At 45.2% G+C, this 25,092-nt stretch overlaps 1 protein-coding gene across 17 annotated transcripts in view; it reads right to left on the bottom strand.

Annotated features, from left to right (window-relative positions):
- The window catches only part of LOC121057530 (voltage-dependent N-type calcium channel subunit alpha-1B-like), a 284,260-nt gene that overhangs the window by 114,644 nt on the left and 144,524 nt on the right, over window positions 1-25,092 (bottom strand). For 10 of the 17 annotated variants that reach the window (XM_040531855.1, XM_040531860.1, XM_040531856.1 and 7 more), the window contains 5 exons: window positions 21,929-22,044; window positions 13,013-13,069; window positions 12,275-12,349; window positions 10,228-10,317; window positions 6,274-6,483 (listed from right to left, as the gene is read on the bottom strand). In XM_040531855.1, the coding sequence (XP_040387789.1) occupies window positions 6,274-6,483; window positions 10,228-10,317; window positions 12,275-12,349; window positions 13,013-13,069; window positions 21,929-22,044 (548 nt within the window). The remainder of the gene's footprint in view (window positions 1-6,273; window positions 6,484-10,227; window positions 10,318-12,274; window positions 12,350-13,012; window positions 13,070-21,928; window positions 22,045-25,092) is intronic. The other 7 variants (XM_040531863.1, XM_040531872.1, XM_040531866.1 and 4 more) reach the window with 3 other exon arrangements.

The following is a 25,092-nucleotide window of genomic DNA, read 5'->3' as shown; positions in this document are numbered from 1 at the left end:
AGGAACAATAAAGAGAAGATGGTGCCAAACTTTTCTCAAAGGTGCACGGACAAGAGGCAACAGATACAAGTTGCTACATGGAAAGATTCAATTAATCTGAAATCCCAGTGTTTTGTATGTCTCCTGGAATACATGGCTTCAGCTAATGAGTGCGGGGAAGGAGCAGGGTGGGAACGAGGGTCCTTTCAAACTGCATGGCTTTTGCTCAGGTCTTTGCCTTGCACATTCATACCAAGCGAGTGCATTTGGCCCAGGTCCATCTTGCACTGATGCTTGTCTTTTGAAATGGCTTGAAAAGCACACTTCCACTATCAAAAATTAAAAGAGGGATTTTACATTTCAAATGAAGACAGTCATGAAATATCACAGGCATGATGCTAAGTGAAATGCAGGAAGCACTAAGTAGATGAGGAAGGTTTATTAACACTTTACTGGGTAGCCTGCAAGGGCACTTCTGCCAACATTTGCAAGGGGGAGGAAATACTGGGAGAGTATTAATTACTCCATGTAACCTAGTCTCCTTGTAAATAGGAGCAATAGCAAAGGGCAAAGTTCACATTTGAGGAATAAGATGACTAAATATGAGACCTGCACACTTCTCAGTGTTTTTGCTACCAGCAGGTAGGCTCCATCTGCAGGGTCTCAGCGCTCAGGGGGCACTGCAGTGGCATGGACTCATGAAGGAGCAGCACATCTCCGCCTTCCTTAGTGCCAGGAACCTGCTAGGAGAAGCATGTTCCCACCACACCATGCTAAAGTTCTCTCCTTCCTGGAAAGACCTGTAGCAAACCAGTGAGGAAAAAGTTCTTTTCAACACAAAGGATCCCAGAGTAGGAATTTTTGAGTTACCCTGGCAATATACTTGACTATCCAAGTGCAGAGAAAGGGACCAGAGGAGCTAATGTCAGGCGTGACGTTAGATAGTAATAACATAAGAATATGAAATCAAGAAAAACAAAACCAACAAACAGCAAAAACAAAGAACCCCTCAAAATGTGTTCAATGGTATCAAATTTCATTGCATACAATTGAAAAGATTGCAAGTAGCAAGAACGTTAAAATAGTTAATTATTAATAGCTGTTGCTGCAAATCAGCCACTTAGACAGTAGCTAACTTCCATTCTGCACCCTGCAGTCTTTGGAAATGGTAAGAAGCAGAATGAAACACTCCCCTAGCAAACCAGATACATCTTCCCAGAACACAGAAGAATTTGTGCTGCTGCTGTCACCTCTTCCACTCATTAGCCCCGAGGGAAAACTTGCACCAGCATTTATGCCGTTTACGGAGTCGCTCTCTCGATGGGAAGTTAGAGCTCCCATCTTAGGTTTCATGCTCAGCAGAGCTCAGCAAGCCTGACAACATTTATTTGAATGTCTTCAGTGTAAAGTCCTCCTATTACAAGGATCGATGTCAAACCAATGCTTTGAAACTGATGGCCTTGCTTAGCTGGCAGACAAAACTTGGAATTGCAGGGAGGGGTTGTAGAGAGGGTCCAGGGAAAGCATTGCACAGCCTTCACCCCTTCGTATCTCACCTTGGTGGGAAGATTCTTATTCATCCAGCAGACTCACCTTTAAGCATTATATTTTACGTATGCCCAGAATAATGAAAAAACAAGGTAGAATTTTTATTACAATTTTCACCAACATATCCCAGTGCACTTTGCCAAGATAACTGCAATCATTTTGTAAGAAGAAAAAGGAGGAAAGAAAGGATTAATGTTCAGTCACCCATCCAGCAGAAGCATTTCCAAAAAAAAAACCACAATTATCATCCAGTGCAATGTTTTGTCATTGAACAGACACAACCTGAACAAATATATGCAAGACCAGATTAGCATGGGAGAAAAGCAGCAAGCAAATGCCCTAAGTAAAATAGAATCAAGTAATATTCAATATAAAAACAGAAGAAACACATAAGAAACTCAATAACCAAGGAACAACTTCCTTCTGCCTCTCTTGAAAGAAGGAACAACTTCCTTCTGCCTCTCTTGAAAGAAGAGCCCAACTCGTCCTTTCACGCCAGATGCCATCCATCTAGAGCGGAGCTCGCAGCGATAGCTGGGCCTCAGCAGACACCAGGTGCTACACACCACAGCGCCGCATGGACAAGGGATGGAGGCAAGGAAAATGTGGGCATAGTGAACTCCTTGGGCAGAAGGAATTGACTCAGAATGAATCAGCTCCTCCAGCTGATGGATCAGATATGTGATTTCTTCTGACATGGCCCTGCCCATTTAATTGAAAATACAATTTTGTTGTTTGGACCTCCTGGTATTCAGACCCCACAAGTAATTTAATCTGCCTTAAACAGAAGCATTTTGTAATGTGATTGAAGCAAAAAAAGTTTGATACAAATACTCTTATTTAATTTAAGATTTGTACTATTAGCAAAGGCCACGCTAGTATCTTTTTGCCCCATACTTTTGAATTAGATGGTTAGTGGCTCTTTTTTGACAATCACCAATGGATTAATTCCATTTCTGCCCTGGCTCCAAGTCTGATGACATTAGGAGCAGGTGTTGAGCCTGCCACTTCAGTTTCCTTTGCTCTTCCTCCTCGTACATTAAAGCAACCAGGAGGAGAACCTCAGTGAAGTACAACTTCTTCCTCTGACAAGGCAGACGTGAAATGTTCAGCAGACATAAATAAATATGCTTGTTTCAGAAAGCCTTTTCCCTGCAATTGCAAATGCTGCATATTTATATCCAGAGGGAGCTGACTATCTACTTCAAAGGCAAACACAATATCATCAAAAAGGCCTAATTGCATCAAACACATGGTTCAGCATAGCACAGCTCACAGGGAAGATGTTCTCAGGCCATAATGTCTAGAATACTGTTTTCAAATATTGTATTTATCAGAAAGGAGGCGTTCTGGAACTCATTTTTAGACAAACTGAGAAGCAAGCTAAAGATCACTACAGCGTTAGCCAGGAAAACCCAGAGAGAGTTCCTTCATGGAGGGCAGCCACAGGCAAAGGAAAGCCTGATGAGAAGGCTCCCATCTTCCCAAGGGAAAACTTAGTGATTTAATTCTAAAACCTTCTCATCGGAGTCCCTAAAACTCGTCCTGGGGAAGCTTCCACAGCTCTTCCTTTCCAACTTTCTTCCATAGTTTTATCCAAGAGCAGAGGAGACAACCACCACCTCTGCTGACCTCCTGCATAGCACAGAAATGCATTCAGCTGCTTTTATATCACTCCTGTAACTTCTGCTCACGCTACAACATACATATTTTAGAGGGCACAGTTCTAAACGGAAACCCCTTAAAATGCTGCACCTCCACTATGTGCCTACGTTACAGGCTTCATGGTTGTTGTCCTTGCTGATGAAGATAGGTCTTTGCTGCAAATAGATCTCAAGCAATGCTTTCCTATGCTAGATTATACAGTCGTCTTCTGACAGAATTCTCTTGGTGTAAATAAGCGCAAGCAAATTATGATCATGGATATCCTTCTATAGGGAACTGTAACTTATTTAACTGAAGGTCCATGCTCTGGAGAGCAACACATGCCAAGCATACATGTGCAGTGTGAAAAAACTCATTGCAACGTGGCACCAGAGCCCTTTTCATACCGGGAAGGAAGTTTTCCCATCTAATTTGGGCATAACTGTGGAGGCATAAAGTATATCCTGTCATTTACCATACCCCAAGAATTCCAGGAGTTTCCCATCAGGGTAAATAGCCAGCTCTTTCAATGAGACTAAACAAACTCCAAGCCCCTTTGTAAAGCTCCCACTGTTCCTTTTCAAAGCAGTTGCAGCAACACGGAATATCAAGTAGAGAAAGCTAATCAGAACAACTCAACAGCAGAAAAGTTAAAAGAAAAGACCAGAGGAAAATAAATCAATGCAGACCTGTAAGGCTTTAACCAGCCATTCTTTAGGTAAAATTAATTTGTAAAGTAATTAAATGTTCCCCAGAGGGACAGGTATAATTGAATTAGAGGTGCCTGGGTAGCATTTTGTGGCTTAGCAGATCCTCGCAGACTTCACCGCACTCCTGTCCCTCTGTCACAGTTCATACAACTCCCCACCAGCCCAGCTCCGAGCACCTTCCATGAAACAACCTAATTAGCATTGGCTGCTTCTCTCTTGCTCTACATCAGACCAGCCAAGTCCTGCTCCTCTGCAGGGAAGTTCACTCATCATGGATTAACTTTAAAGCCACTTTTAAGCTCTGTCACTTGCACAGTTAAAAGATTTCGCCAAGTATTTCCAGGAGTTGTATAAAATCTCCCAGTTTTGTAATATCTTGCTCTGCCTTTATCTGATGGATTTGTGAACGAATCTTGGACATAGGAAGACTTTCAAGAAGCACTCCTTGAGGACTGAACCATAGATGGGATCATTCACAAATGTGTTTGGTGCCAAGGTAACCAGACTGGCTGCAGTTGGTGTATGCAGGCGAGAGAGGAGCCAAGTCCAGTCCTTACCATGACTGCAATAAAGAAATAACCAGCTAGCCCACACGTGTACTTTATGGCATAAAATATTCTCTGCATTCTATAATAAACTCTCGATTAGTTGGAAATATTATACCATGAAAATGATAACTTTCCCCATGAAGTTGGGAATAACTCACTGGGATCACTTGCTCTTGGCTAGGTAGTATTCTAGCATGGAGAAATTAAAGTATGGTACCCATGTTTTTCTGAAACTAATTCACAAATTGGGTGGTAGGGACTTGTCCAGAGCATCTGAAAGATGAACCCACCCCAGTCCCTGATACCGGGCAGAACACAGTTCCAACCTTCCCTACTTTCTGTCTGCCGCTGAGGTAGGTAGGGAGCCTAATTTATGCTGACTGTACCAAATACATTTCCCACCTGGAGGTGCAACTTTAATTCTAATCAGCACAAGCAATCCTTCCTACTCACATGTGAACGTTAAGCAGAAATCACTCGCTCGTGGCTTTCTTAATTTTCTCTTAGAAAAGTTACTGCGTAAGGTGTTCCCAAAACTTAGTTTGGAAATCTGAATTCTTCTTTTCTGAGTTGAAAGACTTAAAGTGTTTTATTTTTTTTTTCCTAGACATTTAGTCCTAATTCAAGAGGAAATCCTAAGCCTCAAACTTCTAATTACTCTGCCAGTCTAGCTTTCCTCTGTTAACTTTGGAAAACGAACAGGCAAGACAGATTTTTCTGTGTGGCCTGTCTTTTCCATCTAAATCTTGTAAGAGAAACAGTTGAAAGGAGCTTCTGTCCTCCTTATGCATCTCATTACATCTTCAGTTACCTGGTAGCATTAAATATTTTAGCAAACATTAATAGGGAGCTTTTTTGAAGTTAGAACGGCTAGTATTCTTGACCTTTTAGGTCTATAAAAGAAAAACTTCAAAAGTTAGCTTCTTTATAATAATGTTAGACCTGAAGATCTGGGTCTAGAAATATTTAAATAAGTAATTTTAGAGAAATCAATGAAAATTAGGTGGATAAGTAACTTTAATGATCTAAGCCACAGTTATTAAGTCAGACTGTTTGATTTTTTCCCTAGACTTTTTTTTTTTTTTTTTGCTTCAGCACGTTTGATATAATTTCTATCACTACTGCACATATTTTCACAGACGGACACCATGACATGTATCCCATCTGATCACACGCCATTAGCAAGGAAGGCACAATTATTGAAAAAGATCTGTAAAATTGCAACCCTTTAAAGAATATAGAAATAATTGCTAAAACTGTGATGAATTAGCATACAATTCTGTAAACACATATGGACATGTTTTTTCCTCCCAAGTAGCCCTGGTCATGGCACATGCTGTTTGTTATCCCAGGGACACCAGCACAGACAGAGCTTTAACTATGTCCACAACACAAATCACCCATGGATGCAGATCAGCTGTGAAGTGGGATGAATTCTGCAGTTCTCTAAGCAGCTGATGATTAGACGGAGCAACTTCAATTTGCCCCAGCATGCACTCTTCACCCCTCCTTTCACAAAGCCTCCTACAGAACAAATCCTCCTGCAGTGGTGCAAGGCTAACACGTGGTTGAATCTGGAGTTTCAGGTAGTTAAAGATCACGTTCCCATGTCATCTCAAATGGATCTCATGTCCTGATGTGTTGTTTTTTTGTCTGAATCATATGACTCAACGACCCTTGAGTTACTAGAGGCACTCATAAATGCATGTGACCCTACTCTGTGGGTCATGGGAAGCCCCACGGGTCATGGTGATGGGAAGCCCCCAAAACAGACCTCAGAAATGCTGTGAGCAGCCAAAAGCACAAGACCTGCTTATAGGAGAGGTGCAGCCCCCGGTACTCACACAGCGCAGTGGTGAGCTTCTCCGGCTGGTCGTAGTGCACCATTGCCACGCAGAGCGTGTTGAGGGCGACCACGCAGAGCACGATCCAGTAGAAGCTCTGAGCTTTCACCATGCGCCGGATGAAGAACCGAAACATTTTCTCTTTCCTCCGGAAGTAGGACGAGCTCTCGTTCTTCCCACTCTTCAAACTGGCACGGGCAAAAGGAGACCCTGGGCAGTGGGGCACAGAAACAAGAGTCACCACACCACATCCCAGCAGGCAAAAGGCCAGAGGACGCTCTGGTGAGTGCAGACCCACTCCCAAGCACCAGAAACACAGCTGAGCAGAAAGCTGGGCACATTGAGAATGGGCTGAGCAAGGGCATCTCGCTTGCAATGACTTTGCGAGGGATGAAGGCTGGGATTACAGAGCTTCAGGGATTAGCGCCCAGCTCCATATTCAAAAGGAACTGGGCTTCAAGGCCCCCGAAGCTGTCTTGAATGTCCTGGTTTAACTCATGTCCATTGGGCTCCTGGCTGACTGCAGGCACGGAAAGACCTGGGCAGTGGTGTTTGTGTCCCCAGTGTGGAGCACATCCTCCTGGAGCTGTGCAGCTGGCACCTTGTCCCTATATCCCCTGCTCCAAGAACCAGGCAAAGCCTCAGCCCTAACTACCAAACTGAGCAAAGTCCCCTTATTTTACTCTCTGACTTCATGTCTCTCTGCAGCAGAGGGCTCAGTCTGTCTCCATGCATCATATTTTGGGCACAGCTACTCATTTGTATCAATTCTGCTTATATCAGCTACATTTCAAGTCTGGTCTGAAACCTTGGAAGAGAGTCAAATGTTTTAATAATAGGAAGCTGACTGAAGAAATGATTCCTAATGTAAGCTCTCCCCCTGAGGTACTGTTGAAACGAGCACTGTAGAAATGAGCGATGAAAAGGCCAGTGCTGAGGCAGGAGAAATCAGCACCCGCTGGAGTTCCTCTGCAACAGCCGCAGACGCTGTTGCAAGCAGAGCAGGTCGTGATGGCCACAGGCTGTCCACTACCTGTTTCACACTGTGCTGGCACCCCTCTGATTGCCAGCGAGCCTCATTGCAAGACGGCTCAAGGTAGCACGCTGATGCCCTTCCCCATCATCAGATGTTGCCTGCCAGCAGGTAGGGCTGACCAGGACACGCACCATCCGTCTTGGACCAAGCTCCGTGACAGCAGGTGACTCGCACGGGGCTCTCCTTGGAGATGGCTGAGTTACATGAACAAAGTGTTCAGGCTGCAGCAGCCAATTTTTTTTTTTTTTTCTGAGAGTACTTGCTTACATTTCATCACTTCCAAGCACGGAAGGGGATGCGAATCTCGCCCTGTTTCATCTTGCAGTAACACCAAACACCGCACCCATCGGAGGGATGAGGCATCCAGCTGTGACAGCGGTGTGTCCTCCACGCCTCGCAGCCCCACGGGAGCGTGCTGCACCAACTCCCTAACAGAAAGCAAGCTCTGTGCTTCATTCAGCATTTCTGGCCAGCCACTGACATGCCAAGTGCAGAGCTGCTCCTGGCCAGGGTTTGAACAAATGCCTCACTGAAAAGCTCGGTGTTCTGTTTGATATCCTTCCCTGGGCAGTTTAAAAAATAATAATAGTAATAATAGTGCTCATCTATTGTTTTCAGGTAATAAAATGAACTACAGTATAAAAACATGGGCTACAGCTGTATTGTAATAGTGTTAAGCAGGTAAAGACCTCTCAGAAATCCAAGCCAGTCCATACTTTCAGACTTGCACAGGAATAGTCTGCTGCCCTTTCATCCCCTCTCTGCTGGCTCTGCTGATCTTCCAGGAAAGAGCAGCAGCAACAGGCCATGTTCTGTATTTAAACTGATTTAAACCTGGAAAACATCCTCTTTTCTAGATTTCATTGTCTGGAAATCAAGACAGTGCCCTGTCTCCACTACAGCATGGAGGGTGGGGAGCCAAAAGAAGCCAGCATCAACAGCTGCAGGCTGGTTAGTGCAGAAAAAAAGGCATGGAGTCGGGAGGAAAGAAAAGAATAAATTTTAAAAATAACTCCAGAGAGCACAGTGGGAAGTGTTTGCCACTATATAGCTTTATAATGTAATTATAAGGCTCATTGAGGTACTTGTGTTTGAATTAAAGTGCAACGTATTCAGGCAACAGCCAGCAAGAGACCTGTCAACGTCTCTGCCCCTCTGGTCTGCATCTTCTCTCTGCATTCAGCAATTGTATTGCTAGTTCTTCCACAGTTCTTGTGCTGCCATCAGCAAGACATGATAGCTCAAGGAAACCATCCAAAAAAACTTTTCTCAAAACCCTTTATGCATAATCACCCATACGATCCGATCGTTTATGTTATGCAGAGCTTCAGTCTTTTCAAGAGCCTGCAGAAGTATCTGCTTTATCCATTTCTTCTTTTTTGTCTTGTTCCATGAATCAAAATCACTAACACTTTTCCCCAGTGGATGAACCACTCACAGAAGGTGGAAAGCACTGCTGTTATTTTCCCTGCCATATGCTCCTGAGACGGTTCCCAGCTCTGCATCAGATTATCCACGAGCCCAGATGCTCCATCATCCGTTGCCACCTGAAATGCTGAATTGAAAGATCTGTTTGCGTGGCATGGGTGCCCAGAGCCTAGAGGGATTTGGATGTGAATGCAAAGATCTCATAATTATTGCAGCCATAAACAAATGTTCCAGAAATGATGATTCCGTGTTATCCATGCAGGGATCCGAGCTGCTCAGAAACAAAATAAAACAAAAACGCACATGGCTGCTGCAGTTTCGCCTTCTTTCAGCAACAAATCTCGCATAGGAGTGTCAGCAGTTTAGCCACAAAACCTGCAGCCTGCGGCAGTCCAACAGAGGGTGATGGTGTCAGGAACACGCAGAGCAGTGCTCATTTCCTACAAGCAGGTCTTCATTTAAAGTGGAAAAAAAATCCAGCAGTAGCTGTAATCTCTTAAAAGGTTAATGCCAAATTTCCAAAGAGCATTTGAGACGCTCATGCTTGCAAGCATACATGGACATGTACTCTCAAGTGTACTGTTCGTGTTGCTGCCCTTACACATCCAGGATTTGCTGCTTCGTGGTAACCGGGGTGCCAAGGCATTTCTTTGGAAGATAATGAGAACATCTGCTGCTTCAGCAGCAAAACAAAATACAGACTCGAACAACAGGGACAGGAATAAGCAAAATAACTATCTCCAAAGCAGGCAGGAAGATGTCTCTCCAGCCAGCAGGGAAAAATCACAACTGAAAGGTTTTTCTGCTGATGTCCACAGAGATGGGTGCACAGAGGGGTGCTGGTGCTCCGAGCCTGCCTCCCATGCGAACCAAAGAAGATGCCAAATTTGCACCAGCAGTGGCAGACTTTGCAGGATGCCACGCTGCATTGGAGGCACAGGGGCAATTGCATGCATATCTCTATATCTGGCTTTAGACACGTGGAAAACTCAACAAGAACCCCTTCTAAGGCAAGGATGAGGAATCTGGGGCCACTGCCCAGCATTTCCCAGTGCCCATTCACTTGGCAAAGGCTGCTGAGCCATACTCCGTGCTGTAGTGGCACGTGTGACCAGATGTCTGTCCACTTCCTCTCCTCCCCACAACAGATGAGGCTTAGTGGTATCGTTTGACATATTTGGGTTTCATTAGCATAAGTGAGCATGTTCCAAGCAGGACCACAGTGTGCCCAGCACAGCATGGCTTCTCCAAGCGTTTTGGCAGGGCTTTCTGAAAGGGTGCAGCATGCGATAGCTGAGCAGGGCAGCGAGGGGAGTGGGTGAAGCCATGATGCCTTTGGCTTTGGAAAGCTGAGTGCTGCTGTAGGAGCAGTGATAGTTCCCCTTCTCGAAACTACAGTTTCTGGAGCAAAGGAGCCACTCGGAGGAAACAGGACATGAACGCGTTTAGCCGAAGATCTAAACCTGGCGGAATGCGAAGCCAGTACTCACCAACGGAGCAAATGTCTGTGAAATGGTCCTCACCTTCTTCAGCATGAATCAGGTCATTTTTGCTCTTCTTTATTGCAGCTCTTTTCAACACTGTGTGCAAATTAAAGAGAAAATGCCCCATGAGCTTTCAGAGTGGATTCTCTCTCCCCCTCCCCTCACTCTCCAGGGCCAGCATTTACTGCCCGACGTCAGCTTAAACCTCTCATACGAGCGTGTAAGCGGGAGCAAATCGGTCAGCCTACAACTTTGCAGGGCCTCTGCATGTCAGGGTGGTTACATATTTCACCTTCTAGATCTTGAAGGTTTGCCAGGCACAGTTTCTGCACACTTACACTTCACCCCCACAGCAGATGCAGTAGGGTGGGGGGGGTCACTGCAGCTGCTGGACCTTTTAGCACAGCAGAAAGGCTGGGCAGGGTCACTGAACCTTTCTGAGCCCCCATGGGTTACGAGACGAGTGCTTCTATCCATTAAAACCATTAATGTTGTTTACAGCGTGCACCATTAAGAAGTTAGCATTTATGGGGCTCGGATACCGTTTACCGCAGAGTGATGCCTTAAGCAGCAAAAATGCTACGTTGAAAGCAACGGCTACAACTCAGCAAACACACTCTTAATAGCACCCACTGCACAATTCCTTCCCTCTGGGGATGTCCTAGCTCTCTGAGAACACTCTTTGTCCAACAGCATCTTCTGCAGGGAGGATAAACACCGCTACACCGTTTACAAGACGGGGAAGGAGAACTGCAGCCTAAGGCTCGGAGAGGTCTGCACTGCTCACCCAGTGCATGCAGGGAAGCGCAGGAGCAGCGTGGATGCTGGGCCCGCGACCACCTACCTGCAAACCTTGAGAATTATCAGAAAAAAATACGTTGATACAGTTTTGTAACAGCTTCAAGACAGACAGTAACTAAGCACCATTTGCTATCAGCAGTAAGACACCCCACGGTGTGGTGATACAAACTGTTCGGTAGGCACACACAGCAAACCCACGCACTCTGCAGCAGCTAACCTGGGTGTGGGTTCGTACGAGAGGACCCCCTCACCTACACAATTTTCCTGCCTTGGCAGAGAAACAGATGGACTCCTTCCTCTGCACCTAAGCGTTCGTGCTTGTGCCACCTCAAGGAAGCCCCCAGAACATCTCCCAGGTTCAGAGGCTCAAAGAGGAGAGGATGCTCTCAACCTGCGGTCTGGACCCAATATTTTGCAGATAACCTCTTCTGCTCTTTTCTTCCCCACCCAGCAGCAGGGCTGGATCCTCGGTCCCTGCAACACCAGCGCTGGGGCCCTCCAGGCTGCAGCTGCCCCAGCACCATCCCCAGCACTGGACCTTAACCAACCCTGGGAGCAAAGTTTACTGCACTCCTTGGCGTGAATCGAGCACCTTCTCCTTTATCTTCTCCCCCATCCCACTCCCTCCCCCACCAAAAATAAAAAAAGAAAAAACACTCTAAATTTAGTAATTAGAGCATGCCATCTCTACAGGCACTTTGGATGTAATGACCCCTGCGCAGGAGGCTGAGGCCATTTACTAGCAGAGACGTGGGCTGCTCTATACCAGTTGGCTTCAAAGCTGGGACCATCACCGGGCTCCTTCAGCTTACTCGGATGGATGGAGCCTCAGTGTACCTGGGACTTTGCTCCATGGCCTGCACCCACCTCTAGTTTCTTACAGCACTCAGCCCTTCAGCCTGCTCTTCCAGCACTCATCGCAGCTCGAGACTACAAGCCCTGGCTACACCCACGTGCCGGACAACACACCCACGCACACACACACCCACGCACACACACCCACGGAGATTTTCCAAGTGCACCTCAGCCCTGACCTCCTGCAGCCCCAGCTCGTCCATCCCCCAGCCCTCCCCGAGCGCAGGTCACCCAGCCAAGCCAGCGGCCAGGCACGAGATGCCACAGGAGCCACCAAGCTCGGGGCAAAAGGAGCCAAAGCGGGTAGGAAGCATCGCCGGTGACCTGGGCGCTCGGGCGAGGGGGAGCGCTGCCCCGCTGTGCCGCCTGAGCCCCTGGTGATTTGCAATCCACTCACTGTTGTAGCTGCTGCCGCTGCTAGTCTCTGCCGGTGCCGTGCCTTGTTGAATCGGCCCTTCCGAGGCGGCCCTCCCTAACAGTGAATGGGAGGAGAAAAAAAAAGAGGGGGGAAAGGGAGGGGAGGGGAAAGGAGGAGACATGGGAGGACGAAAGATGGTCAGAAAAGGGAGAGGGAAGAATCTTTAACTGAACTTTGACTGTCGCATCCTAAGAGCTCATCGGTCTCGAGGCACAGGGAGAGTGGGCCCGCGTCCTCACTGCACTGTGTCCAACGCTCAGCCGGCCTGACACGCTAGGGTCGCACGTCGGAGAGAGGATCACCACACCCTGTTATGTCTTACTGCTTACAAGTAACAGGGGTCTTAGTCTCTTTGTCAAATCCATTTGGAAACCTTGGTTCAGAGCCCTGCCTTCTCTCGCTCAGCGCATTTCTCTTCTGGCATCCGCCCTGCAGCCTACCCCCAGGCACAGCCGCCTCTGCTTGGGGCGGGTGCCCCTGCCACCCCGCGAGCAGATCCCCATCCCAGAGTGGTGTCACATAACTGCTCATCATCCACCTGCAACCTCAAAAAGGCCCGTACAGGAAAAGGGACCTCTTTTGGCCCGACTTATTCCAAGTGCATGCAGAGGCGTGTTGCTCACGACCCTCCTGGTTGCAGCAGAAAGCCACGTCAGCATACAGCAGGTAAACCTCTCGTGTGTTGCAGGAGGAAAACCGCACAGCAAAACGACCTACCGTCCAGAGGAGATTTCTCTTCCGCATTCTTGTCTTCCTCAGCCAGCATGACCTCCTCTGTAGAGGAAAAACAGCCAGCTCAGCCTCAGGTTTATCACATCCCCACTCTAAAACCAGCTGAGCTGGGGTGCAGCAACCTCTGTCCCAGCTGCCACCAGCCTGTCCCCTTTATCGCCTGTTACCCCAAGCCTGTAGGAAAAGGGATGGTTCACAGAACCAAGGGGGAAAGGAGGTTAAACGAGACCACCTGAAGACTGCATACTTCCTTGTCTTCACAATGAGCCATCCACTCCGTTTCTTTACCAGCTATCATTCACTAAGTAAGTTCTGTAGAGCAAGAACCTTCCTTCGGCTCCAAGCAAGGCCACAGGTCTCCACAAGGCAGAGGATAGTCCCTCGTGCCCAGCCCCACTGGAGACCCAAGGAATGAAAGATGCTCGTGTGCCCATTGCCACACTTATGTCTCCATCAACAATACCAGATTTAAGCTGGGGGAAAAGGATCCATGTCTCATGGCACGTGTAACCAAGCAAGGCTGTGGTACACATCAGCTCTGCCACATCACAAGGGACAGAATGTCACCAAATAGCCATCAGGTCAAATCTTTGTCCAATAAAATCCATGGCAAAGTTACTATAGTGGAGTTCAGGCTAGCACAGTTCAAACTGCAACATATGTGAGATGTCACCATTGGTTTTCCATTGCTGTATATCTTGTCTCCAAAATACGAGTTTATACTTTCCTACAGAACAAGAACTCAAAGAGCACTGAAAAAAAACACACACCCCCAATCAAAACTGACTCATTTCTGTGTGAAAGACGACCAAATTTCCTGAGGTTTCACAGTGCAAATGTCATCACCCAAGTCAATTTGCAGCACGCACCACGCTGCACCAAAACTTGAAACCTTACAGTTCATATGGCCTGAACTGCAGATTTTAGCTTGCTGCTGTAAAATTGTGTAAGGATCATCTAAAAGACAATCTAAAGCATACAAAATATTGAATTGGCAGCTGGTGAACTGTACACTTCCTTGTATTATTAAAAATGACAAATTCTTTCATACGTTTGACATAGATATTTTAATAAGATCCCAAATTACGTCTGATACTGCCTTCCTACAAAACTTTGCTTAAAAGTCCATTTAAACCAGCCTAGATAGAAGGCTAACTACAAAAATAAAAGCAAACCACAGCCAAACATCAAAGAGCTGTCTGGAGGAATACTGGAGGGATCAGCACTACCACACAAGTCTTACATAATCTCTTTATTAATCATCTGGGGGAGAGAGAGTGAATGATACTTTAATAAGACAGAAAACTGAGGAGGCTAGAAAATAATATTCAGGACTGAGGAAGACCAGAACCCAAGCAGAGGAAAACAAAAGAAAATGCAAACTAATGCACCAAAGACTCAGAAGGTGGGAAGGAAATCAATGGTGCTGAGAGAGGGTTAAAAATGTCAAGTGAGCTATCAATCTGCTTGTTAATAGGCATGAAGTCTTTCAAAAAGAAGGAAAAAAAAAACCACCCTCAAACATGAAAACAATACAATTCAGGTGTTTTCTGAAGCTCATTACCGCAGGTCAGACAACTAAAATGGGGTTTTTTAGTTCAAGAACCATCTCTCTCAAACCTCAAAACCAAAAGGTACTTCTGAAGTCTTGCCTAGTGTACTAGTATAACCAGCTATACCGGTATTCTGGGGTTAAAATTACAGAAGGAGTTAAAAAAAAAAGTTGATGACAATTAATAATGAATTTGACTGCTGTAAAACAGAAGGGATAGTTAGAGAAGCTGGCCCCTTCCCAAAGGCAGCTGCACAAAGGGCCTGCAAATGTGATACCCAAAGCAACCCTGTGCTGGCAGAAGTACGAGCTCAAGATGCTAATACAGTAGACAATTTCCTATAGATTTTTTTTAAAACCTGCATTGTTCATGGAGTGTGATTTAAGGAGCTGTATGTTATATCTGAAATGGGCTCCTCCGCACTACACAGGTAGGTTTTATTTACTCATGCGACACGACAGCAAGTTGCACTGGAAATTCACAACCATTTGGGCTGGAATATATGTTCAGCTCTTGTGACAAACAAGCCCAGGAAGGCGAACACGTCCCCAGAGGAGCTCTTCTGCCACTCCCAGAGAGAAGCTGAATTTCAGACTGCATTTGGTAATTAGATGTACTAATACAAGCTACCCTGTGGGACTGCAGGGAGCAGACACGTGGCCAGACAGGTGGTGAGCAATGAAAGTAATGAGCTAGCAGAGGTCAGAAGGCAGGCAGCTTTTCTTTAGGAGCTATACCCAGTTGAGTACAACGCAAGAGAGATGTCTGCTTAAGGAACATCTCAGCCAGACCCAGCACATTTACTGGTCAGCGCTCAGAGAGCTGTCAGCTTCAATCACTTCTTATTTAAAGAAAAAAAAAATTAAAACATTCCAGTAAAGAAAGCTTATTTGCTTAGGTGGCGACTCAATTCTGTGCTTGATTTGTACCAGTGCGGGAGGAAAATCGCTGTATTTGTTCCCTTCACAGATCTCTGACTGTGAAGGAAAATAAATTATTATTTTCCCCTGTTTCTAAGTGGCCTCAGATTGCATGTTCCTGTAATAGTTTGCCATGGCTCTTTACCAGCCTTTGCGCAGAAGCTGAAGAACAACCCCAAGTCTCCAGATCACCTTGGGGTCCTGTGACCTGTACGGACATCACGATTTGCAATGGTGTACTGATGCCATGTGATGTTCCAGTGCCACCCGTGCCCACATGGCCAGACTGATGACAGGTTTAGCCATACTGAGGTTTCAGAAACCAGGATGATAAATGCCAGTGGGACATCTGAATTTATAAGTGACAATTTGATACCAATGTATTTTCACCTACAAAGTACAGTCTTGAGGCAACTCTGTGGACCAGCTGAGCCTTTGCCCCAAATATATCTCCCTCCATAGACATACCTCTTACATGGCTCACTTCTGCTGCCTCTTTAAAATAACAAAAAAACACGTCTCACCCATGCAATTGCCTCAAGCCTGTCTCTCCTCCACCCTTGCTCTTTAGTCCTCTCCCTTGACAGTCACTCCCATTTGTCTTGTATCCTCCAGGGAACCGAAGAGCCACATCTACCCCAGTGGGGCTTTATAAGGCTTTTAAAACCTGCTTATAAGATAGCTCAGCAGAAAGAAATCACATTATTACCAGTATTATTTTTTTTAACCATGCAGCATCCTTAGCAGAGGCTCAGAAGTTGCATTGCCTTTAGTCATCACTAACAGAGACTGGCAGAAGATAATTAGGAAGCCTGAAAAACCTCCAAACAATAGTACCTCCACATTAGAAGAGATATCCAACAAAGACACAGTATCAGATCAGCAACTTCTAGCCTCCAAACAAAGGCACAGGGCCTTCACTAGGATAGCAGAGTGAGAGGTGTCTCAGCAGAAAGATTAATTGCTGGTCATTAAGTACTGACAAACCTCAGCACGATACAGAACTGGAAATAATGGCAGTCGTCTTACACTGAAGAACTGGCCAGCAGAACAAAACAGGCAAAGCAGGAGAGAAACATGGTGCCCCTTCTCTTTGACAAGGGGAGATAGGACATAATGTACTCAAAAGGAGAGTGTATTACAGCAAATAACTCACTTTAAACAGGCTACAGAAGTTTAAAAAAAAAAAAAAAACTTTAACCGTTGAAGCTTCAAACTTGTTAAATAGAAAAAGTGGATAAAAATGCATCCCTTAGAGAAAGCCATTGCACTCTCACAGGGGTCTCTAATTCCTAGCAATCCTCTCTGGCCATCTCATGCATGTTGCTGCCATTTTTCATGGATGCTGGTTACTTTTTCCAGCTGTGTCAAGGGCTTGTTGCTCTGTTTCTTCTACAGAAAGCTGAAGCCTGAGGTTCGTAAAGCTTTGTTGCGTCAAGGAATGACATTCATGTTACAGTGAGCTGAAAGAGAGAGGTTAAATCCATTCCCAAAGCCTGCTTACTACAGGAGAAAAGAAATGTTCAGAATCAGTGCTGTGTGAAAGAGATGGACTGGGAAAGAAGGAAAATGCAGAAGACCAGCAACTTGATTAGCTCTGAACAGAAAGAATTCCAGTCTCTGAGCAGTGTCTTCAAAATGATGCATGTCCTTGTAAGATAAGAGAAACATCTTCAAAAGAATATTTGTGGGCTTATAAGCTCTTTACTCTGTGCAGAGAACTTCTAGTTCTCCCCTCTCCATTCAAAATGCAGCATGACAGCCTAACAGTTGCTATAGTTTTGAGGAGTTTAACAGGGAAAGCAGCAGTGGCAAAATCATTTGCATGGTTACACTGCTTGACTTCACCACTTCCTAACTCCTCTGAAAGGCACAATTTCGGATTGACTTGCTACTACTTTTGCATGGGGCCAAAAGATAAACATGAAGCAAAGAGCAACCTTGTTCTGATACACAGCAGGTGGGGCAGGACAGGGTTGCTGATCACCAACAAGACTTTATTTGATATTGGTTGAACTCAAGAAGCACCATTTGTTGAGTACATTTGACTCGTGTCTAGAGGAGTATCATGGTGTGAAGCATTGCTTTTTGCACCTCTGTCCGCTGGCTTTCAGCAGAGGGAAGAGTGGGTCTTAAGTAATTTGCTAAAAGCAGATAATTGACTTCATTCTTTGAGATTAAAGTTAGGATTACAGGTCCATTTCTAAATGAGCCAGAGTTTGCTTCTAAATGTTACAGCCAACACTTACAGGTTTGGCATAGCAATTACCATATGAATTACAGCCTGAATTCTGCAAGAGACAAGAAATCATATGATTTAATCATTGCTTCTGGCCTGAAACTCACACCACTGAACACCTTACTGCTTTGAAAACATTTTCAGGTTTCTAAATCACGTGTGGCAACAGGACATCTGCTCACAACACCGTCAGAAAGACTCCACTGAGTAACAATTTTCCGTGCTTAGTCTTGGCTTCATGATAAACATATATGGGAATTTTACATGAAATCTCCTGTTATTTCATTTGAAAAATATGTAAACTCTCCTGACTATCCTATGTCTTCATTCTTTAACATGCACACAAGAAATGGGTTTAAAACCTTCGTACCTGGTCTTTGTATGATCCTATTTCAAGGAAGTCAACCTCTAAGGAAACTGGGTGGACAGAGGGTGACTTTTTTGTTATAAATCATGCATGTCTACATTCAGCACTTCAGCACATTAGCTATGTTACAATTCTTGCCTTTGTTCCCAACCCTTCACTAGGGAAAGCCTTTGTTAAGCACTCCATCAATTAAGGCTTCCTGTATTAAGTATAGCTCAGACAAGTAGCTACTCATTAAAGATATGATTGCGTAAAACACCTTGGTATAGATTCCTCAAGCAGATACGCTGCTGACTGTATTAAACAATCCACATTTAAAATAGCCTGAGCTACCTGTGCTTCAGTTTCAACCATTGCTGCACTTCTGGTGATTTATCAGTAGTGAGTTGGCACCAAAATATTTTAGCTGTACCAAGGTACCTCCTTGAAAACTTCACAAGCACTTTTTGTTACTATTTTCTTCCTCTTTATAGCCTTATTTCACCACTGGAAAAAATTAAAAGTGCCCCTAGAAAAAAAGGAAAAATGTAGTCAGATACTTAAGGGCCAGGCTACTAAAGATTTCCATTCTTACAACACCAATGTCTATTAAGAGAAGTCATTAAACCAGGTCTGGAACATCATCAAGTCAGACAGCATTTAAGAAGTAGAAAACAAAGACCCACAGTTTTCTTACGGATGACTAAACAAGCTACAATTTCAGTATAAGAAGGGGTTAATAGTAAACAACCTCCAAATTTTATCACAACTACCTTTTTAATGCAACACATACATCAAGAGATAATGTTATTCACTTTACAAATAGAGAAGGCTCTAAGAAACATTAAAGGCACTCAAAAGTGGTCAATAAATAATGAGTATAATGCTAGATTAAAATCAGTGTTGACAAATGGGAGGTAGTGTACAGACGAAGGGAAGATTTTAGTCATTCAAATACTTTCCTTAGTTTTAAACCCATTACAGCCCTTCAGGTAAGAACTTGAGCACTGTTGAGAACAAGGAAATCTCCTTTCCAACTCCAGCAACTACTCAGAATATGCAAAGTGTTACAGAGCAAAACCAACCGCATTAAGTATTATACTTAAACATTTAGTATTAAGATGCACCTTTATGAACCAATGGAACACAGTTTTCCATTCTTCCTACCTTGCATCAAAAATAAATAAGAAATAAATGAAAAAACAAAATGCACTGGGATGGATACTATAAATACTAGAAGCCTAGAGAGCCTTCCATGGGAAGAGCAGAAAAAAGCAGATTGGCCCTGCACGCTTTTGAGCAGAATAAAATTTTGAGCAGACATTTAATGAAACAAGGTAGAGACGCAGCAGAGAATGAGTAATAAAAGAAACACCAAGTACACTCTTGAGCTCTTCCTCCCACTACAGCAGAAAGACATCATACTTAAAATCACGGAAAAAGCATTTTTCTTCAATCAAATCAACTATTAACATGTGGAACTCCTTGCTACAGGATTCATTGAGGTCAAGGGTGCTAGAAGGATTTAAAAACAATCAGATATTTACATGAATAACAACCAAAACCCTCCAGAGTTACATTAGAGCAGAACACCAAGAGCTTTTCCTCTTCCATTTATGCAAAGAGCTTATAACATTTCACTGCCTGGGGCTGTTGCAGGCTGGATAGCCTCTGACCTCCATTCTGCTTGTTTTTCTCCAAAGCACTTTGCTTTGGCCACGGCCACACACACGATCCTGGGCAAGGAAGAGTGGCACGATCTGTGATTCACATGGGCATAGCTGAAATCCTGGCTTCAGAAACAGAAATGGGAAATCCCCATCGGTTGCACAGTCCCACATTGCAATGCCTGAATTCCAAACACATGATTCTCTCTTTTGTCTAGCCTTCATGATATGTTTGTTTTGTATTTAAAGATTTAATAACATTAAGTTGATTAGTTGACTTTAATTATTGTTATTATTCAGCTGTACTAAGAAGCTTTTTTTTTTTTTTTTTAAAAACATTCCTATTGTATTTTCAACAGTGCCTTTACAGGATATTTTTATTATTGCCTGATTCAGCTATTTTGCATACACTTGCTTGTTCTGTAAGACCTTCTGGGTCTTGTGTTATTAGACAAAATAAAAAAGATGAGCATTTTAGAGAAATTTCACTGTATATTCATGTGGCATTTATACAGCACTGGCAACACAGAAATAGAATAGCCAGTCATTCCCAAAGGGATTCAGTGCTTGGAGCAGAGGCTGGCTGTGTATTTTATAACTTCTCCAGCTCAACTTTCAGACCTCAAGGTTCAGCTAATGACCTCCTCATAGGTTTTATTGGTACAACAGTCCCCAAAATAAAACAAAGCAACCCACATCCCTCCAAGGAAAATCTCATCTTTATTTTATTAATGGGGAAACTGGGTTTTGGAGCCCAAGAAATCACAAGAGCCTTAAAAGCAAGATGGCAGCAGAGCCAAGGCAGAATCACGGCACTCTGCTCCAGTTAACCGAAAAGCCATTAATTAATTTGAATTTGAGGTAGCAAAAAGCTGTAAACAAACGGGAAGACAAGTTCTAAATGGAAAGGAAAGCAAATGGCCCTTGTTTTCCTACAGAACCACAGAATTAAAGGGAGATAAAGAGTGGTTGCCTAATTGAGGGCACTAGCCATTGAACAGTCACAGTGAATAAAAGTCAATACAACTGGCACTCAATTGTCACTGCGTATAGTGCTCTGGGGAATAATGGGATCAAGCCACCATATAAACTGCCACTAGCTCTTCCTATTTTACATTTCAGACCTCTTTCTCTCTAGCCAGGTTGTTAAAATTCATGTTCAGGCCACTCCTGTCTGAGAAGGCTTCTGCAGTCCCCTTCCCTGCCGGCCGGTGGCTCGCAGAGGGCACCGAGGCAGAGCAGAAACAAAGGTCTGTCCCACAGCTTCAGAGCAACACAGTGCCAGTCCTGCCACCAGCCTGCCAGCTGCTGTCCACCAAATCACTACACAATGTTGGACCTCATTTTCCCCATTTGTAATGGACAGAGGCGAAGCTGACTTGCCTAGGAAGGCAGCTGAAAACCTATTTGTGAAGCCACCACTCCTTTTCTCCCCGCTGTTATTCCAAAAGGCATTTTCGGTTTACTCAGACATTTAAGCTTTGCAGAAATGCAAGCAAGGAAGCAAATCAGCCCCAGAAGTTTTCTCGATGCTTAATGAATTGCACTGTGGTTATGTCAATATATATTAGCTACTCTATAACACAGAAGGGTTATTGGTAATCTTTACCATCCAATAAAAGAAAAACCTGCTATTTTTGTTAAAATAGAGATTTTAGGTCTTTGTTAAAGTTGATCACTGCTTGCAATAAAGCCTAATGTTCAGTTATAATAGTTATAAAGCACTGTTCACACGCGCCAGGATAAGTTTCATGAAAGTGATCTTTGTAGCTCATAAAAATGACACTCCAGTGTACTTTGCCATCATAGCAAGAGAGGCTTATAAAATAGCTGTGGTGGAAAGTAAATAAAATATAAATGACTCATCTCAGGCAACAGTTCCCCACCACGGAGACTGTGCACTGTATCGCCTTTTGTATTATACCGTATTAAGACAATTGCTTTGATCTCAGCAATAAAGCAAGTTGGCCCAACTCCTTTATTTTAGCTTAACCAAACTGGGATCTTCTGCAATAACTTTAGTGTGACTGCGCAGGAACAAGCACAACAAATAATAAGTGCTAGTTGGGCTTTGCTGCCCAGGGACGCCAAGAACTGGTCCTGGGGTCCTTGTCCTTGCCATCATCAGACTCTGTGTGCCACGCACCTTGGTCCAACATCAGCTGTCTCTCCTTACCTGCTTTGAAGATCCACTCCAGGTATCCATTTAGCTCCCGTTCTATTTGCTGCTGCCTACGGAGTTTCAGGAAAGCTCGGCGATTTTCTACCCTCTCTCGTTCTTTGGCAAATTCACTACAGAGAGAGAAGAATAAGAAAGCACATCACATAAAGTCAGGGAAAATACGCAGCCCTTCTTTCACCGTTGAGATTGTCTCCACAAAGCCTGTGAAGTCGATAGCAGCAGGAACTACAGCACACTACACATTGCTGCCCAACAAGGCACCACTTTGATTCTACCTCAGCTCTTTCTCTGCCCCTCATCCTGCAGGAGGACTGCAAAGTCCGAAATGCACACAGTTCTGTTCTGGGGCCACACAGCATCCTTGCCAATGAGATCCTGATGCACTGCTGCATACATCTGTCCAGCCAGGCAATATGAATTACTGTCCCCAACACTAAAAGCTCTCCTCCATCCCTCTCCACCACCTAAATCACCAGATAATTCCCCCTAGAAGCAGAATATTTTGTCAGAGAGGCACCAGTGGTCTTTCAGTTCTGGAAGAGATTTACTTTTCCCAGTTCACCCTCCTCAGAGTTTTCCCAGGCTTAAGCCAACTTTGACAAGCACAAGTTAAACGAGAGCTAGGTGAGGTTGGGTACTCTGCAGGAAGGTGAAATACCCTCAACCCAGAGCATCTAGGGTAACAATGACCTTACTACTTGATAAAATCACATGGAAAGCAAGCAAATTGTCATCAGATTATGACAAGGCTATACAGCGTGTGGGGGTGGGGTGAGTGAGAAAGGAAGCAAATAACACAGGCTGGAAAAAAAAAAAAGAAAAGAAAGATTCACCCAACCACTGCAAAAGCCTTTTCCAAGTACATCCTACAGCCTACCTTGAAACGATGCTGAGACAACAGCGTGGCCACTACCTGCACACACCCACACTAAGGCTTTCCCCAGGCCAGCCTGTGTCACCTCTAGGAAGCTCCCAGTGCTCCACTTGAAGCAACCTCTGCAGATGTACGTGTCCTCTACCATTTGCAGGGCTCCGAAACAGCCTCTGCAGCCCCTTGCTTTGAGCACACACCAATGAGGGGTTACAGGACTGAATCCCGTGAGAGCTTAACCTGCATGGTCAGAAGTGTGGTGAGGTTTTGTCCCTCACATATACCAGTGCCCCAGTCTTTGTCCCACTTGACATCTTAACATCGCTGTCTCCTTTCTTGCAAGCCTTAGTTAACCTCACTCTTCACTAATCACCTGCTCATTACCCATGCATGCTCCTCAGTAAGAATTTAACAAGGAGCAAGAGACAGGAAGAAAGAGGTAGAATGGGGAAAAAGGAGCTGCAAGGGCCAAAGGCAGCTTTGTATTCACAGTCTCCATTTCCCCCCTCCAAGCTGACAATTTGCTTAGTTTGGCAGGACTGCCTGACCCGCGGAGAAGGGGACTGCAGGAGGACTTGGCTCAGCACTGCGATGCACGCAGCTACCAGCCACGGATGTGAGCTGCCATCAGCTGAGCTGCTCTCCTGATTTTGACAGCGCGCTCCCAGTCCCCTGATTCCCCTCTCCTGTCCCCCACCTGACCGCACAGCCCATCCTTGAAACAGAGGAAGCCGAAACACCGCTCTGCTCTGACAGCTCCTCCTTGGCATGTGTCTGCCTGGTGGCTCAGGAGCCTGCACGTGTCAGCTGGGCTGCCCATTTTCTCCCTCTTCCTTTTTAACGCGCTCGTTTCTGGTTCAGCGCCTGCTGGTCGGGGCCACGGGCCTCCACTCCTTTTTTGATTTCTCTCTGGATAGGGAAGAATGGGATCGGACAGCACAAGGTGACAACACGCATTTAACCTGCCAGGCACGGAGGGGCAGGGGATGATTTCCTGCATTGCTGGCGTGTGTCACCATGCATTTCCAGAGCAGGGCCGTGCCGGGGGGGCAGCAGGAGGCGATACTCAGCAGGGAGCCTGGCCGAGGGCCGCAGCAGGCAGGAAGGGCAGCAGGTGAGCCGTGGCACCGCTCCCGCGCCCCTCAGGAGCAGGGGAGGGAGAGCTTTGCTGCAAAGCCTTTCATCCTCTGCCAGCTCCTAGCTGGCCTAGGGACAGTGAAAGCTAACTAGGTCTTGTCTCTTTGTTCTCAACTTTAAACGTGTAAGAAAATGACGTAAAAACCATGCTAAGTTGCAAGCCTCCAGTACTTTCCGTGCAGTCACGCACTCATTTTGCAAGACACCGGGGAGGAAACATTGCTGAGCCTGAAGCTACCTGCGCCCACCAGAAGCTGCAGGGAGGCACAGCCCTGTGCCAGAGTCAACCAAAGCAACATCTCGTGGCCTAACAGCCCCAGTCCAGGCCTCCTGCTCCCTGCAGCTGCCTGGTTTGCCCTGCCAGAGCAGCTGGGAAGGCAGCTTTCAGGAGACAACCCAGGTACCGTGGGTCTCTGCTCACTGACTGTCGTCTGAGCGCAGCAGCCTGGGGACTGGAGTGCCCTGATGGGTGCTCTTCCTAGGGGAAGAAAGCATCGTTCGCCCTCTCAGCTCTCCCCAAAGATTTGATTAAGCTGGAACTTGACAAAAGACTTCGTCATGAAATGCATTAATATAAGCATGCTTCTCTCTCCTCCGCTACGTTTATCATCATTCAAGAACTGAAATATTCCCTGTTTGCAGTAACTGGAAAACTCTCAGAATTCCTGCATGAGAACTTCTCAGCAAAATTTCAGAACATTTTCAAAGACAAATGGAAAAATTCTATCAAAATGCTGTGTTTCATCTAGAAATACTTGAGCTGAAGTTTTCCTGACAGTTCTAAAAGAAATCACGGAAAACCCCATAGGAATATTTGGCAGCAGTAAATAAGTTTCCTGTTTTATCCTGAATAATTGCTATTTATGCCACTGACTTTCAAAAATCTCCCAAACCTTCTGGGAAACTTGGGCAGGAAACATGCTGCCTCCTGACCAGCTTTTCCTTTAGGACTTTCTTCACAGCTGGTCCTCCATACTTTGGCCAATTTTGTATGGCAGAATATTGAATAACACTCCTCCGTTGTTGCCCTTCATCAACCACTTTTTCCCCCAAACAGCCCCCCCAAATGCTCCTCTTCCAGCACTGCCTGGTGAGGCATTAGGAGGAGGAAAAATGGAAGGGCTGGTACTCCTACACACAGCACAGCATC

Source organism: Cygnus olor, chromosome 19 (genome assembly GCF_009769625.2).
Source record: "Cygnus olor isolate bCygOlo1 chromosome 19, bCygOlo1.pri.v2, whole genome shotgun sequence".
In the NCBI taxonomy this organism is placed as follows: domain Eukaryota; kingdom Metazoa; phylum Chordata; class Aves; order Anseriformes; family Anatidae; genus Cygnus; species Cygnus olor.
Note: the sequence above shows the minus strand (reverse complement) of the source record. Positions and strands in the feature narration are given on the sequence as shown.